This window comes from Beta vulgaris, chromosome 2, assembly GCF_026745355.1.
Source record: "Beta vulgaris subsp. vulgaris cultivar EL10 chromosome 2, EL10.2, whole genome shotgun sequence".
In the NCBI taxonomy this organism is placed as follows: domain Eukaryota; kingdom Viridiplantae; phylum Streptophyta; class Magnoliopsida; order Caryophyllales; family Amaranthaceae; genus Beta; species Beta vulgaris.
Genome location: NC_079203.1, coordinates 38053590 through 38071899, shown reverse-complemented (window position 1 = coordinate 38071899; position 18310 = coordinate 38053590). Strand labels below are relative to the sequence as shown.

The 18310-nt window shown below is 36.5% G+C and overlaps 1 protein-coding gene across 4 annotated transcripts; it reads left to right on the top strand.

Moving 5' to 3' along the window:
• The first annotated feature begins 6801 nt into the window (after positions 1-6801).
• LOC104886756 (uncharacterized) lies at positions 6802-15314 on the top strand. Of its 4 annotated transcripts, none has more exons than XR_789250.4 (5): positions 6802-6969; positions 7292-7659; positions 8746-10559; positions 12891-13008; positions 14925-15314. XR_789250.4 is itself a non-coding variant. In XM_010671246.4 (4 exons), exons 2-3 carry the CDS (start codon positions 7307-7309, stop codon positions 10535-10537), a joined length of 2145 nt encoding a protein of 714 aa, XP_010669548.2. In that variant the 5' UTR covers positions 6802-6969; positions 7292-7306; the 3' UTR covers positions 10538-10559; positions 14925-15314. The 4 variants fall into 4 exon arrangements, 2 of the variants coding, with proteins under 2 accessions (XP_010669548.2, XP_010669547.2); XR_789249.4 differs by having other exon boundaries at positions 8746-10568; XM_010671246.4 differs by lacking the exon at positions 12891-13008.
• The last annotated feature ends 2996 nt before the right edge of the window (positions 15315-18310 follow it).

Sequence of the window (18310 nt, the reverse complement as noted above, 5' to 3'; positions counted from 1 at the left end):
ACAACGAGAAAGATTGTTATCTTTTAACCAAAGATACTGGGGCAAGTATTCTCGAAAACAATGGCTGACAAAAGGTGATCGTAATTCTGCCTTTTTCCATTCTAAGATTGCATCCAGAATAAAACGTCTCCAAATAAAAAAAATAAGAAATTCTTTGAACCAATGGGTTGATACCCCTTCTGAAATTTATAATGCTTTTCAGGATGAGTTTCAAGAACGCTTTAAATCGACAATTCAATACAACCGAAATATTGTAACCCCTTGTGTATCGTCAATCATAACAGAAGAAGATAATATACAACTAACTGCACCAATCTCAGATAAGGAAATCCGCCAAGCACTTTTTAGCATAGACCCTTCTAAATCCCCGGGTTCAGATGGATTTGGAGCTAAATTTTTCCAACAATATTGGGACATTGTAGGCCCAGATATTTGTAAAGCAATGCATGATTTCCTTACGCATGGCAGGTTACTAAGAAGCATCAATCATACTCTGATCACTTTAATACCGAAAATTAATCAACCTCAAAAGCCCAACCAATTTCGACCAATCAGTCTGTGTACTACCTTGTACAAAATCATTTCCAAAATTTTAGTTACAAGATTACAACCCATTCTTACCAGAATTATTAGCCCTTTCCAAAATGCATTTACGCCAGGCAGACTAATACATGACAATGTACTCATCGTACAAGAAGTCCTGAATATCTTTAATAAATCAAAAAGCAAGACCGGTTGGTTTGCTCTCAAATTAGATATGGAAAAAGCTTACGACCGTCTAGAATGGGACTTTATAATTCATGCACTAAAAAGCTATGGTTTTCATCCGAAATGGATCACATGGATTATGCAATGTATCACAACTGTATCGTATTCCGTTGTAATTAACCAAGACACTACACCTATCTTTAGGCCTACTCGGGGAATCAGACAAGGCGACCCATTATCACCATACATTTTTATTATTTGTATGGATATACTCTGTAGACAATTACATTTTGCAGCACAAACCCCAAAGTCAGGAATCGGCATCAAATTAGCTCCAAATTCACAAACCATACCTGGGCTTTTCTTTGCAGATGATGGGCTTTTATTTTGCAAGTCTAAACCAGCATCGGCTCACCGCTTAAAAAATATATTAGACTCGTTCTGCCAAAGCTCAGGACAACTAATTAATTTTCACAAATCTGCAATTATTTTTTCTAAACAGGTAACAAATCAACGAAAACAATCTACTGCTAGTATTTTTAACATGACTCCTAAAACCTTTTTAGGACGATATCTTGGAGTTATTTTCTCTAGCTATAAGCCACTGCCTAATGACTTCCACTCTTTAATACGAAAAGTCGATAGTAAAATTAATTCTTGGCATAATCATTTTCTATCTAAGGCTGGGAAATCAATTCTTATACAAAGCCATCTTGAATCTACTCCTGCCTATCATATGGCCTGTACTAAGGTACCAAGAAAAACATGTTCTATGATTGATGCCATTAATAGTAAATTTTTTTGGAAAACATCTTCCAATAAATCGGGAATCCCGTTACTGGCTTGGTCAAAACTTTGTCGTCCTAAAAAATATGGGGGTCTGAACTTCCGAAAAATGGCTTATGTAAATAATGCATTTCTAGCAAAAATGGGATGGCGCATACTAACGAACCAAAAGAATCTTTGGCCAACTCTTATGCGACAAAAATATCTGCAACAAACTTCATTTTTTAACTATAAATCCAAATCATCCGACTCTCACATATGGAAAGCCATTCTCCAAAATCGTGAACTTTTGAGAAAAGGTATAAGATGGAAAATTGGAACAGGTGAAAAGATCTATTTTTGGATGGATAATTGGTGTTCCCAACAAAACCTAATTGAAACTCTTAATCTAGATATAAATAATATTGAAAATCTTGAGCTAACTGTTAATAATGTTATATTGTCTTCTCGAGAATGGAATATCCCAATGTTACAACAATTAGTACCTACACATATTGTTCAAAAAATTTTAGGTATCCCTATCCCCTCCCAGGATATGCCGGACTCTCCATGCTGGGGTCTTACTAGCTCAGGTGAATTTTCGATCAAATCAGCAACTTAGCTTGCTCATGGATTGAATTTAACAGATCATAGGCCTTGGCCATTCCATTGGATTTGGAAAATTGATATTGCCCCAAAATTTCAGATTTTCTTATGGCAGATTCTGCATAACGGCCTCCCCGTAATGTCAAACTTAGCAACAAGACAAATAACGGATAACTCTCATTGTCCGATGTGTCATACAGGAACTGAAACCATAACTCACCTTTTCTTCACATGCCCTATTACACATAAATATTGGAACTCTAATCATATAAGACAAAAAATTTGGTCTACTATACCTAATAATATTGAACACTGTCTTACATCACTTCGCCACCGTCCTAAGACTATTCGTTTAGTTAGTTATAGTCTTTGGAGCATATGGAAAGAACGAAATTCTATTGTTTTTGAAAGAAGTAATTTCAATATAGATCGTATATATTACAGAGCCTGGCATTTGCAACAGGAATGGACCGCTCGCTCATTGGTAGATATCTCTCACACTATCTCTTCCCTCCCACTGTGCAGGCCACCTACCAGCGTGTATGTTCAATGGCGCCCCCCTCCGAAAGGATGTTGTAAACTTAATTTTGATGGCTCTGTTGTTGGGACCTCCGCTTCGGCTGGTGCAATCATCCGTAACTCTGCAGGACAAGTTTTAGCAGCACAAACGTATCATTTTGGTCAAACTTCTGCCCTTGTAGCTGAGGCCTGGAGACTACGCAATGGTCTGATTTTGGCACAAAATCTCAATATCCAGAACATCTATGTCGAAGGAAACAATCAGGTGGTGATTCACATTCTTCAAGGTCGATATTCATGTCCATGGAGCATTACCACTCTCATCAACGATATCCGGTTGAAAATTAGTCAAATGACCATTTGCTCCATAGATCACATTTTCCGCGAAGCCAACCGCACAGCAGACTATCTATCAAAAAAAGGTCACAATATTTCTGATGCGGTAGTGGACGTTGACACACGAAATGATCCTACACTAGCCTATTTTGTAAACCTAGATTTGTTAGGTTACTCCCTTGAGAGAAGGGTGCCCTAACTTCTCCTTCTGTACCAAAAAAAAAAAAAAAAAAAAAAAAAAGTTGGAACTTATTTATTTTGTTGAAAGTTATTCAATAATTTAGAACATACAATAAACTCAGGTGGAGAAAGTATATATTGAGCCAAAGGGTGACAACGAGAAATTTGATTTTGAGATCTAATCTCATTTATATTTTTTTTCTTTAAGCTAAAGTTAGAAGTTTGTTTTACACTACAAAGATGCATAATTTATCAATCATTAGTTGCTGATTTGGACCTTTGGCAACGATATTACAACAATTGTATATAATAAGTTTAGGTAGCCCAAAATTAGCCTACAGATGTAGACAAAATTTAGATGCGTCAAAAAGTGAGCCGACCCACGGGTGAATTGAATCCGCATCCGATCTTGACCCAACATATTTCGGGCTGAGATTGGAAAATTAAAAAAACGATCCATTCTAATCTAGTGTCTATCTATGTCCAGTTGTACCAGTGAAAATGGAAACTCAAATCAATCTAGGCCTGCCCAAGTTGTCCCCGTACTCAGTTGGATCTGTGAAGTATGACCAAACCCAACATGTGCTCCGACCCAAAATTAACCTGCACCCAACTTCACTCGCAAATGGCCCAGTTAGATCCACCTAGTTACTACTCGACCCACTCATTACTCGACCAATACTACCCAGCCCAGTTACTACCCAACCTAAGGCAACCCGACCCAAAAACATTGCGACCCATATACTTTTGGAAATTCAAAGTACCATATATTTTTGCGACCAAAGTTGCTTCTTGTCGTTATTGATTATCTTTTATGAACAGATTTGTAGTTGCAATTTTGTTTTTGGACAATAGTTATTATTATCTAATAATTATATTATCTTTTTTTATTCTAAACATGTATTCAAATTTTACTTAAGTACGCAACAACCTACGTGGGATTTGTACTCATAACCTTTGTGCATTTGCGCAATGCTCTACCTATTAGACTAGTAGGTTATGCGGGAGTAGAAATACCAACTCCACCCAATGTCAATTTGTTCTGACCAAAATTATTTCGAGAATTAGCTTAACCTGACCCAACTTTATCCGATACCGACTTATTCCAAGAGGCGATTTGTTTCGAGAGCCTATTCAAACTCAAGTCCTTCCAAGAGTTGATTTGCTCCAACCCAAGTCCATTTGGCGCCGGCTTGAGCCGACCCAATTTGTTCCGAGAGACGATTTATTCCGACCTAAGCCCTTCCCAGAGTCGATTTGTTCCGACCCAAGTAATTCTGAGAGCCAGTTGTTTCGACCCAAGCCCATCCAAGAGCCGATTTGGACCGACTTCACCTTATTCCATTCCGATCCAAATTCACCCAACACATCCACCAACGACCCAACCTCACCCGACCCACTTCCCACCCAGTGTCGAGAGCTCCATCACCCAATTGGACCTGACCCAAAGCCACCCAGATCCCAGACCAAGCCACTTCAGACCCACGCCCCACCCTCACCTAGTTTATTCCGACCAAAGTTGGGTCAACCCAAACCCATCCATTGGTCGAGTTTGACACCTCTAACTTTATCTTCCCTTTTATAACTCACATATATATTTCTCATAAAACTTTGTGTCCAAAAAATGGGTAATAATAAAAAAAAAAAAAAACTGGAGGGAGTGAGAATTAGTATACCTAAGTTGATGATTATTGGTTGAAAGATGATGATTGAGGGGCGCTAAACCCGCTACTAGATGCATCAAGGAGCACCAACTTCTGCAGGTGCTGCAGTGCCAAACTCCACGAATGCAGGTGGTGTCTGCGCCGCTGCAGTAGCAATAGCAAGTGAGACGCATGAACCTGGGGCCATATTTTTGACCAGTTTGCTGGGGTGACTTTCAGGGGTCATATCTTGAGTTTTAGAAACATTTAGAGGGTGTGTGACCTATTGTTGCAAAGCCTTTCAAGTCTAGTTTATAACTATATTGTAATCACGTCAATCCAATCAATAGAGCTACCGCTATGATCAAAACAATGAATATATATCAGTTTTTATCACTTTGCAACTATTGTATTTCTTCGTTTCAACTGAAAACAATCTAAAGCAACATGTATAAACTCCAAACGCTAAGTATCCAAATGATCATATAATCACCTGAAACATTAAGAAACCGCAAGCAAAGCTTTTTGGAGCAAAATGATGACAACTTACGCAAATGTGACCCTAAATTACTAAAAATATCTACAAAATCAACCTATAATGCATGAAAAGACACTATACACATGCAGTTTATCAGCCTTTAACTCTTGTGTTTTGAATTCAGACTCCTTACACATGTCATATTAGATTTTCACTAATTTTATATCATTCTATCATTTGTTCTTTCATCATGTATTATCTTTTATTCTTTCAAATTCATCTTGTGGCACTTTGCCTAAAGAGCATAATCGATCCAAACTTATCATATTTGAAATTCGCTAGCATTGATATGTAAATCTAATCATAAGACAAGTAAAAATAATTTGCAGCAATGAAATGGGGGTAGGTCTTGACAAGTTATAAATCAATTGAAAATATCAAGAAAACCACTTAAGACTCAATGTGTAAGTTGAATAAATTAATAAAATCATATGATATATAAATTGGGATGACTTTACAAGAGCAAGGAGATAAAACTGGTTAAATCTTAACAATAATTCAATTATTAAATGTTAGTAGAATGTTGACATGGCAATGTGGCATATAGACAATGTCCTAAGACAAGACCCCTTGAATCTTAATCTTGCTCATAACATATATCTAAGACTTCTCAAAGTATGTATGGTATCATTGCACTATGGTCTCTATTTGCTTTTCTTCCATTTGAAATTGAGTCTTTGATTTCCATATCTATAATAATATATTAAAAGGCGTGCAAAAACAAGAAACTGTGTCACGTGGCGCTCTCCCTAGGGAGTTTTAGTTCATGTAATGCATGTACAATAAAAAAATTAAGAAATTGCATAGTATAGGGTTTGATCTCGAGACCTCAAGTACATATACTAAAGTTCTAACCACTAGGCTACGTTGTATTTAGTGTTATTGTCATAAAGTATTATATTAATAAATGAAATTTTTTCTTACCCGAGGCATAGCCCGGGTCTAATAACTAGTTTCAACTAGAAACCTTGCTCAAACCTTGCTACATCAATAAGGGAAAAAAAAAGTCTTATCTCAAGGCAACCAATTCTTTAGTCTTAAAACCAATACTAAGAAAGTGAGAATATTATTAAAGCTGGTAACCAGCCAATGTGTTAGTGTTTCCTATAGGCTAAGTAATAACTCTAATATAAACGAGTAACTTGCAGCAAGATTTGAACCCGTGACCTCTTACTATTATACATGTCACAATTACCATCTCAACCAACTTTTAATCATGTTTTAAGTATCCATATTGTTATATTTGTAGCTTTTAAATGTTGAATGTTTCTTAATATATTTTAGTGGAAATGTAAAAAAATACATATCAATTTCAAAAACATAATACCAACTCGGAGCAACAACCAGACCCAAATCCATATTATTATATTTGTACCTTTTAAATATTGAATATTTTTTAATGTATTTTAGTGAAAATGTAAAAAAAATACATATCAATTTCAAAAACATAACCTGACCCAAATACTAGTTCATACAAGAATGTGCGTCTTATCATTTGCCTTTACGACGGTATTATCACTCGCCAGATATATCTAGTGTAAAGATTCATGAGAGGTTGGTGCGTTTCCAAATTTTAGGTCAAGTGAGGTTTCCACTGTTTTCTCAGCGTACGAAACAAAAATCCATTCTCTCTCTCTCTCCTTCCGGAAGATATCTCTACTTGTCATTCTTTAGGTTTGTTGATTTTCACTCTTCAATTTTCTTCTTCGCTTTTTTGGTGTAAATTTTTCTACGATCTTGTATATTACTTCGCCGATTTTGCTCTTCAATTTACCTATTTGGTCATGTCTTTCAATCGCAATCTGATTGTAGTTGATCGTAAACGCTTTAAATCGTTCAATTTGACGTAATTTATTACTTTAATTCGGTTTATGATTATTTAATTACTCATACTAAATCAAATCGTTCATTTTGTCTTCATAAATCTGATTCAGAAACGATTTTATGTGTTTAATTGTGGTTCGGTTTTCTAATTCTGAGGTTTTCGAGTGTGCAGTGGTTTGAATTCAAGATGTACAATGGAATAGGATTACAGACGCCAAGAGGTTCAGGAACAAATGGATATGTCCAAACTAATAAGTTTTTGATTCGGGGGAAGACGTCGAAAGTGGTAGTGGATGGTAACAAAGGGTTTGGCCCTGATCAGGGTATGGGTGGTATCAGCAAGAAGGCGAATAAGGAAATATTGGAGCATGATCGTAAGCGTCAAATCGAGCTCAAGCTTGTGATCTTGGAGGACAAGCTTAGTGAACAAGGTTACACAGATGCTGAGATTGCTGAGAAGTGTGAGGAGCTGAGGCGTAAGCTTGAAGCTGAGGCGGCTGCTGATGATGATGCTGGTGCTGTGGCGAATTCCGATAAGAAGTAATAGTTATTTCGTTTTTCTAGTTGTGAAATACTTGTGAATGTTTAGGCTATCATGATGGTTTTATGATTTGTGTGTTGCTTGCTGGAAGTTGAGGTTAGAATAGGGCTTCCATGTTTATTTGTTTGATGAATGAAATAAATGGATAGTTTGGACAATGTAATTGCTGATGGTTGGAGTTATGTCTTGCCATTCTTCTAATGTGTTAAATAGAAGAACATTTGATGATGATATATAAAATGGTTAAGCTCAGTGCTAAAATGATGAAAAGAAGGATTTTCATGTAGTTTTGTGTGGTAATTGTGGCTCCTGTTCTTTACCTTCTGTAGTTTGTTTCAAGTATATCTAGAAGTTGATAGGAAAACTACGGTTGGAGTATAGAGGTCAAAAATCTGTTTAGGTCTAACCAATCAACATTGTAACTATGTTGGAACTGATTTTTGTAATCTGCAATTGAAGTTTTAAGAGTTGTCTAATTAGATCGGAAAATTCTGATGCTGAAAAGCTTTTATACCTTCCTTGACAGTCCAACAATTTTGATTGATTGAGCAATTGCATGTCTTTGTGCTTCTGTGAAAAACCATGCTGTCTCTTTCTGTTGCTCTATCTACTGTAATTTTATCATTCTGTTGAAAATTATGGATTGTATCAGCAAAAAGGCGAATAAGGAACTATTTGAAATGAATTTTTCTATTGAGTTGTCCATAAGTAGGAACTGTGAGTTGGTTGTTTGTATTAATGACAAATTATCCCTCCTTGCTAGAATGATGCTTCATTTTGCTTTTGCGGTTTTGCCACATATATATGGTGGCTCCTTGACATCATGTATTGTCCCCTTGGAGAAGAATGTCCGTAAACTGAGAACATGTAATGTTATCTTGGAAAAGAAAATGGAATCTTGTTTTTGGAAATTCGGTATAGTAGACACAAGGTGTATCAATTAACTCATCCTGGTAAATTGTGGTTTTTATTTAGTAGTTGGTACGAAAAAAGAATGTTCTTTTGCTCTATTATTAACATTATAACTTTTCTCCTCCTGGTAATTGTTATGATTAACATTCTTTGTGGATGTTTTTGCTGTTCAGGGTCTCAGATACAGAAACTCATCAAATTGCAGCTAGGAAAGAAAAGCAAATGGAAAAACTCAGAGCTGCACTTGGCATTACTGCACCCGATGTTGAAGCAACCAAGCAGGGACAAATAAGTGATTTAGATATTGGCAATGATGACGATAAACTGAAAATCATTAGAAAGGATGACTCTGATAATGATAGCAGCGAAAGAGAAGAAGGTGAAATTTTGCACGGTGACGAGGAAGTGAAAATTGAGAAACATCATCAAGCTGAAGGCAGATTGCCGAACCAAGGGGGGAAGACAAAAAAGGAAGAAAAAAGGAGAAGTCGTGACAGTATGACTTCTGATTCAGAAAGGACTGAGGATAGTAGTGCTTCAGATTCTGATGGAGAATCAAAGAGAAAAAAGAGGTCCACCAGGATGTCCAAGAAAAACATCTCTGTTGAAAGTCATGATCCTGATTCAGATAGCGATAATTCTGACAAAGAGTGTCAAAAGAATGCTGGAAAGTACTCCAGAGGGCCGAAAAGACATGATTCCAGCAGTGATTCCGACCATAGCAGTAGATCTCCTGGTCATAGAACCAAGAAATCCAACCAGAGTGTCATTTCTGACAGAAAGATGCCATCAATTGGAAGCAACAGAAGTAAGAGAAATGAGTTAGAAAAGGATGACTATGGGAGAAGATATATGGATAAGTACTATAAGGGTTCTGATATTTCTGCTCAAGGTACAAATTCTGCGAAGCTTGAACCGGAGAGAAGTCAAAGAAGTAGGAGGCGTGATACCAATGATGATGTTGTTGATTCAGATAATGAAGATAAAAAGGAGAAGAGTCACAGAAGAGGGAGGCATGATTCTGAAGATGAGGATTCTGATGTTGAAACAAAATCGAAGGAACGTGCAAAGGATAAAGAGAAGCAACTAAGGTATCTAAAGTCCAAAACAGATTATAAGGTGAGAGGAAGTGATAGGGAGCTTATTAGTCATGGAGAAAGAAATGTACATGATGATGACAACAGGTGGGCACCTAATACACTGGAAGATGAACAAATTTATAAAAAGTATGAGAAGCTGGAGGCAGAAGATGGAACTAGAAAGCGTGAAAGGAGATCAGAAGGTGAGCATGGTAGTAGGAGACATGAGAGTAAGGAGGAAGGTCTGCAAGGAGGCAGAAAGCTGGAAAGCAAGGAGGATATTGACCAAGAAAGGAGGAAGTGGGAAAAGAAGGTAGAAGATGGCTCTGAAAGGAGAAAGAAGGGTATTGATGAAGATGACAATGATCGGAGAAAGTTAGAGAGGGAGGAAAAAGATATGCACGAAAGAAGAGGACAAGAAAGAAGGGAGGAGGATGAGCTACGGAAAAGAAAGCTGGAAAGTTCTAAGAATGATGAGGAGCGAAACAGAAAGTTAGAACAGAGGGATGAGGACGACTACAGAAGCAAAAAGCGTGTAAGAAGGGACGAGAATGAGCGGGGAGGAAGAAAGGGGGGAAGTAGGGAAGAAGACGAGAAGCAAGGAAGGAGTAGGGAGAGGAGGGACGAAGATGAGCTTGTTTACAGAAAGCAGGGTGGTAGTAAGCGGGAGGGGCAGGAAGACGATGATCTTGGAGGTAAATCCCGGGAAAGAAGAGAGCAAGAGCAGAGACTTAGAAATGATAGAAAGGAGCACGATAGGCATGGAAACAAAAATAAAGAGACACTGGAGGAGGAAGGTCGCAGAAGGAGAAGACATGAAAGGGAAGAAGATTCTCCGCAGAAACATGAGACACACCGACGTGATGATGTTCGCAGGAGACATTGATAATTTGATACTACGGGAGCTGGTAAGCAATGTAAGTTTGTTTTTCAATCATTTTGGAAGTTTATTATTCTATTGTAACTCTTTTAGAGTTTTTGTAGCAATGGGGCTTTTAGTTATTGTACTCAACCTACCTCCTTTTTAGAAGTCTTTTTTGGCGTTTAAATCTCTGCTAAAGTTGGTCCTTTCTTGTTGTATAAGAGTTGCACTCGAATCATACAACTGTAGAAGGATAGAAAATAACCCAGAGAGATTGGATCCACAAATACTCACGGTTATGGCAGCCTTAAGTTTAAACTTCGATTCTTAGATTGGAATTGAGTGAGCTTGTCCTTTGCTTAATTAGTCTTGGCAAACTAGTTTGTGATCTTAGGAAGGTCTAATCATTTAGAGTGGTGTATCTGTATCTCTAAGTGTTAGATTAATCGCCCAACTAAGTGTTTTTCTATTCGAACAATACTTAGCTTGTTTTATCTTCATTCAAACCATGTATGTTCCAACTTGATAGTTCGAACCTACATCATTTCTGCATGAACATTGCAAAAGAAACAGTCAGGTATTCGTTGCCCCTTTTCTAAGTAAACTTAAAGCATTGCTGGAATAGAATTTGTAAGCACCTCTGCTAGTGATTTCTAACTTTAGGAGATCCGTCCAACGACAATGGAAGGACCCGTGATTTTTCGCATTAATCTATCAAATGTGAAGGAAAGCATACTCTAATGTTAGCATTTACAGTGCATTCACCTATGTGAAGTCGTTTGCTGGTAGTAGCTAATCTAGACATTTTTCACTACTGTCAAAATTGCCGAAAATAGAAAGAACATTGTGTCTGTCAAAGAAACCAATTAATGAGAGTAAGTTGTAACTGTGCGACTGGATGATGATTCGTTCTGCCAGTTGTGCCTCCCTACTTTCCCCTTGTGTTTTCTGTGAAGGTGAAAGCATGTCCCTAGCCATAAACCATCTGTGGTGTGTATTAAAATATTAAAATTTTGTTTATCTGTTAAGCAAGACTGATAGATTAATGCATTAATCTGGAATAGAATTTGTAAGCACCTCTGCTAGTGATTTCTAAACTTTAGGAGATCCGTCCAACGACAATGGAAGGACCCATGATTTTTCGCATTAATCTATCAACTGTGAAGGAAAGCATACTCTAGTGTTAGCATTTACAGTGCATTCACCTATGTGAAGTCGTTTGCTGGTAGTAGCTAATCTAGACATTTTTCAGTACTGTCAAAATTGCCGAAAATAGAAAGAACATTGTGTCTGTCTAAGAAACCAATTAATGAGAGTAAGTTGTAACTGTGCGACTGGATGATGATTCGTTCTGCCAGTTGTGCCTCCCTACTTCCCCCTTGTGTTTTCTGTGAAGGTGAAAGCATGTCCCTAGCCATAAACCATCTGTGGTGTGTATTAAAATATTAAAATTTTGTTTATCTGTTAAGCAAGACTGATAGATTAATGCATTAATCTGGAATAGAATTTGTAAGTACCTCTGCTAGTGATTTCTAACTTTAGGAGATCCGTCCAACGACAATGGAAGGACCCATGATTTTTCGCATTAATCTATCAACTGTGAAGGAAAGCATACTCTAGTGTTAGCATTTACAGTGCATTCACCTATGTGAAGTCGTTTGCTGGTAGTAGCTAATCTAGACATTTTTCACTACTGTCAAAATTGCCGAAAATAGAAAGAACATTGTGTCTGTCAAAGAAACCAATTAATGAGAGTAAGTTGTAACTGTGCGACTGGATGATGATTCGTTCTGCCAGTTGTGCCTCCCTACTTTCCCCTTGTGTTTTCTGTGAAGGTGAAAGCATGTCCCTAGCCATAAACCATCTGTGGTGTGTATTAAAATATTAAAATTTTGTTTATCTGTTAAGCAAGACTGATAGATTAATGCATTAATCTGGAATAGAATTTGTAAGCACCTCTGCTAGTGATTTCTAACTTTAGGAGATCCGTCCAACGACAATGGAAGGACCCATGATTTTTTGCATTAATCTATCAACTGTGAAGGAAAGCATACTCTAGTGTTAGCATTTACAGGGCATTCACCTATGTGAAGTCGTTTGCTGGTAGTAGCTAATCTAGACATTTTTCACTACTGTCAAAATTGCCGAAAATAGAAAGAACATTGTCTGTCAAAGAAACCAATTAATGAGAGTAAGTTGTAACTGTGCGACTGGATGATGATTCGTTCTGCCAGTTGTGCCTCCCTACTTTCCCCTTGTGTTTTCTGTGAAGGTGAAAGCATGTCCCTAGCCATAAACCATCTGTGGTGTGTATTAAAATATTAAAATTTTGTTTATCTGTTAAGCAAGACTGACGACGTACCATATTGTATGATAGGTTTTTGGTGCTTTTGTTAACCAGTATTCAGTGAGAGACCATGGAAACACAGTCCCTAATAAGGTTTACCCGTCTTCAGCAAATCTAAGAAAGCTCCAACTGGCCATATATGGGATCGGTAGCAAATTCCTTTCCTCTATCTAGTTTCTTAGAAGACATGAGGAATTATCAGCAATAATGCACTTATTATGAACAAATCTACCTGACATAGGTTTCTTTTGATCTCTAACCGACATGTGGGACTTACATCGCATTTCTATGCTATACGTTCCTTTCTTGGTTTACGACTAAGATTAGTTGAAGAACAGATATGAATCCATTATTTTTGATTTATTTAACTGCTATTGTCTCTCTTTATTATAACATGATATTGGTGAATTCATCATGTAAGGTATCCAATACAATCTTTGCTCGCTACTTCTGGAAAATGTGGTTTCTTGCAGTTCAATTAGTCAAAAAGTATGCCATTGTACGATGAACCATGTATCAATTCGCTTGTTATGGATTGTAGATTGCAGGAGGGTTAGCAAAATAGGTATAGTTGCTATTATGAGAAAGATTTATGATAGTGCAATACAAATCTAATAATTTCAAAGAGCTCTTTATCATGCGTAAAAACTGTCATTGGGCTTATTATGCATACAAACAGTGCATTCAGTAAGGATTTCTATGCATTAAGGTTTTAAAATGAGAAAGGACGATGAGTTGTTGGGGACAAACTATATGGATTTAGATAAACTACATGGGAGCCTTGAGTTATTGGAGTATTTGATGGATTGAATGACTATTATCTAAGCAGACCTCTTACAGAATTGTCCTCCCCCCCCCCCCCCCCCCCGCGTATTGTGCAGAACTGAAGCATGTCTTGGAGCTATGATCGAGATCTAGTTATATATTATCACCAGTTCAGTCTCCTGTCATCTTGATCATCATTATTTGTCATTGAGATGAATATTTAGTTAAAACTTCCAAGAGATTTGTAGTCGTACGTGGAGCCCCCTTGAATATATTGACGTTTCTTATGTTCACTAGTCAATAGTCATTCTCATCTTGAATCCCATAGCTTCAACCCTCTTGAACATTCTACAACTTGAGGAGCTAGAGCCACGGTCATCCATTTTCGCCTTGAGCTTTACAAATTTGTGGCTGAAGTTAAAGTTAATAATACTAATAGGATAGTTGTTATTGCAATCTCGGACAGGAAGAAGATGGTTGTCTAGATCTTACCAATACGGTCTTTATTGATTTATGAGATTTATGCCAAGGAAAATGATATACATAGCCCTTAGGGCTATGTATAAGGTGCTTAAAATGGAAATAAAATATTGAATCAAGCATTTATTACCTCAGTTGATATGAAAATGTGTCTTGAATTCTTAAACTGTTTCCATTTAAAGAAATGTATTTAATGTTTATATGTAGCCCTTTAGGGCTACCTATAACATTACCCTTATGCTGATAACAAAGTGGTGGGGTGTCAGGTGTGAACTTCACCAAATTGTCGGTTTCTTTCATTATGTAGTAGTTGAATTTTGCTAAAGAAATTCTCATCTTTTTCACATCTAAAGGAGCAAGGAGAAAAGTTAGCCGGATTAGGGGAAGCAGAAGAATAAGTGAATAACTTTGTGAAGGACGATCACAATTCTATGCATGTTGACTGTGGCTCTGCTAGTAGTATTTGAAAATAGAATTAAAATGTAAAGAAGATGTCCTGCTCAAATGAAACAAGTGAGCAACAGCTAAAGTTACCAAGGATAATATAGATGGCAAGATTAGAAGGTAGAAAATCCAAACAATGAAAACTTGGAAATTAAGAAAGGATCAGCGTGAACAAGAAATTCAGTGTCTGTAGAGGTAAGAAAGAGCAGGTGGTCCTTGTTTGATAGAGAGTGAACCTCAAACTCTTACTGTGAAAGAAAAATCACTACTTCTTTATCATATATTCTGATGTTCGCAACTGCAATCCTTGAGCTTTTAGCTAGTTTGCTGTTCTGAAAATGGATAACTTATGTATCTAGTCCTTTGTCATTGCAGGCGGCAGTTTGACATGCTGACAACCTTATACGTCTTCGCAATGCCTCTCAGATGGTGTATGAACATGAGTATAGTTATGTTGCGCTTTTCTCTGTCGCATTTTTCTTCGTGGTTGTATACATCCTTCCAGGCTATATGCAAGTGTTGCCTGCTTTTCAAATGTATTGTGACTTCTGGTTGTCTATGCTGAGACACAAATGTACTGGTTTATCCTTGAAGGCTACGGCTATGCACTTGAACCAGAGTATTTGTACTCAGTTCACTTGTATCATGACTCGTGACTTCGTGAGTAAAATTTTGTTTATGGGGCTGGAAATGCTGATACTATCAAATATATATTCGGTAGGCGAGAGACGAATGGAATTGAAAATGGTTCTGGTGATTAATTAAGTAGTATTTCTCCTTCTCAAATAATTGTCCTGTTTGATTATGGTCAAATGTATTCTGGCCTTATTTTCTCACCTAAATCTCGTGACTTTTACCGGATTCATCCTAATGTACTTTTTTTTTTCACTTACAACATTTTCTTAAAAGGAAAAAAATTAATTATTTGTAACATTTTTTATTTTTGCTTTTTTTTCTTTCTATCTTTCTTTAATTATATGGGGTTTGTTCTTTTCTTTTCCTCTCTATTTTTTTCTATCCAAATTTTACATTGGAGTTGGTGAAGAAAAAAATGTTGCAAGTAATAAAAAACGGAGGAAGTATAATTTTAATTAATTATGATATGTTTTTTTTATAAATATGTAATTAGAAATTTGATGGTAAAAGGAGAGTATTGAAATTGTGAAAGTCAAACAAGACATTTATTTGATGAAAGGGTTTTCTTTTGGATGGGATTCTCGGTTTTTGTCAACTTTATGGTTAGACAACAATTTTTCATTTGAAAGAAGTGAAATCATATTATCTCCTTTTCTCGTTCTCTCCATCCATTTTCTTCCTATTCAATTATATTCTTTTTCTAATTCTTATGGAAATCAAAACAAAGGAAAATGAATATTAATTTCATTGGAAACTTTTTTCCGACAATAAAATGGAGCCTTGATGGATTTAGAAGATAATTTAGTAAGTTTGGGAGAGAAATCAGGGTTGCTGTTTCTTTTAGTAGACATTGCAGACTTGTTTCTCACATTATACAAATTTATCTAATTGCAATTTCAAAGTAGCTAGCAAAGTTGCATTGTTTTTTTTAAATATTAAAAAAATTAAGTTGCATTGCTACTTAAAACTAGTATATATTTTTTGTTACAAGGTAAAGAGAAACCTTGACAAGTTGGAGGGACTAAAGGGTAATCCCAACTTGTCAAGGGTGAGAATCAATCCCGGGACTTCTTGAAACCGGGAGGGAAGCTCTAACCATTAGGATATCACTCACTCTCACTTAAAACAAGTATATAGAAGTAGTAGATAGTAGGAGTATTGGATTGGCCTGTACCAGTATGTAAAGATCTTGGCACGAGCTAATCGTGGTTGTCCTTTCTTGTGTTATGGGTTGGGCTTAGCTCAAACTAAGACTGGGGGTTTGCTCGTATAGCCTGTCACTCTATGCAATGAGTTTTATTATTTTTTTATGGTTTTAAAGACATACAAGAACAATTTTGCTTTTATGTATATTTGTTAATTCACAAACATTAGTAAAAGAACTTGAAACAAGTCATTTTAAGTCGATTCAAAGCACAAAGTAAGTGAATTTTGCCATATAAACAAATAACATGTATTGTGTGTAGGGGTGTATATCGTTCTAGGAGCGAATATGGGCAGGTTGAATGAGTGGATCAGAATCTGAAAATTTTATGAATTATTCCGCTATTCGATCGAAATTTGTATTTTTAAACTAAAAAAATTAACTTTTTTTTGGCTTAGGTTTGAAAATATTTATAAATTAAATACATTAAAATTAGTAATTTTAAAGACAATAAAGATTAGTTTTTTAATTTTTAAATTGTCTAACTTCTAAATTTTTCATAACCTTCAAACTTTTTTTTTAAGTAAAACAATAGAAATTCGGGTCCACCCCATTTAATGCATATTTCCGGCTTTCTATAGCTGACACTCTTCATATACTAGAGTCGATAGGCATATTACTTGTGTCTTGAATGAAACTTTGAGGTGAGTGCTTACCATGTAGTTTAACAAGTGGATGAGAATATTTTGTTACGAGTTGGCATTTTGTGCGCGACTACTTATCATGTATAAACTTGATAACAAAGAGGAGATAGCAATCACGTGGCAAATAGCATCACAAAGCACTTTAGTTGAGATTGTAATATTTCCTTTACCAAGTTCATGTTATGAGAAATAGAGAGAGAAATTATGAGAAATAGAGAGAGAAGTTATGCAAATATATCAGAGAGTATTGTATTGCATTGATGTGTAAAACTGATTTCTTACACTAGTATATATAGGCAAAGTTTCTACTGTGCACAATTGCAAAATTTTCAAGACGGAAGAAAATAACCTGACATGCATTAAATGCACGCAGGAAATATGGATTTCACGCATATGTGAACAGTGGACTTCACACATGTAAACAGTGGAATTGTTCATTCCACTGTTTCTCAACACTCCCCCTTGAATGTCCACTTATAAGTCATAATAGACGTTGTCTCATTAAGAATCTTTGTTAGGAAAAATCCCGTGGGAAAAATCCATAACTAGGGAAAGAGTACAACTATTATGTATCCTTATATGCTTAAAATCAACTGCCTCATTAAAAACCTTGTCAGGAAAACCCAGTGGGATAAAAACCTGATCGAAGGGAAAAAGAGTGCAGCGCATATAATACTCCCCCTGAATCTAGCATATATCATGAAGATGACGCATTCCAATTTTTCGGACTAATTCTTCAAATTTCTTCGCCGGAAGGGATTTGGTGAATAAATCTGCAAGATTCTCACATGATTGGATTTGTCAGATGTTGATCGTCCCTTCCTTTTGGAGGTCATGAGTGAAGAAGAGCTTTGGTGATAAATGTTTAGTTCTGTCTCCTTTGATGTACCCTTCGCTTACTTGGGTGATGCATGCAGTATTGTCTTCGTAGATGATAGTTGGATTTGTTGTTATTGTTTCCATCCCATTCTTCTTGGATATTCTTGATCATTGACCTTAGCCATACACATTCCCTTCCAGCTTCATAAAGAGCAATTAATTCCGCATGATTTGATGATGTGGCCGTCAAAGTCTGCTTTGTAGATTTCCAAGATATTGCAGTACCTCCATAAGTGAATACATATCCGGATTGAGACTTAGCCTTTTGTGGGTCTGAGAGGTAGCCAGCATCTGCATATCCAATGAGTGACGCATTGGGTCTTGACTGATAGAATAATCCGAGATCTTGTGTTCCTCGAAGATAACGTAATAAGTGTCTGACTCCATTCCAATGTCTC

What these genes read in the sequence shown, in the direction of transcription:
- LOC104886756 (XM_010671246.4), top strand. Translation starts at nt 7,307, where the DNA reads ATGTACAATGGAATAGGATTACAGACGCCAAGAGGTTCAGGAACAAAT. An exon ending in GTGGCGAATTCCGATAAGAA is followed by an intron (nt 7,660 to 8,745) that starts GTAATAGTTATT and finishes TTTGCTGTTCAG; the next exon opens with GGTCTCAGATACAGAAACTC.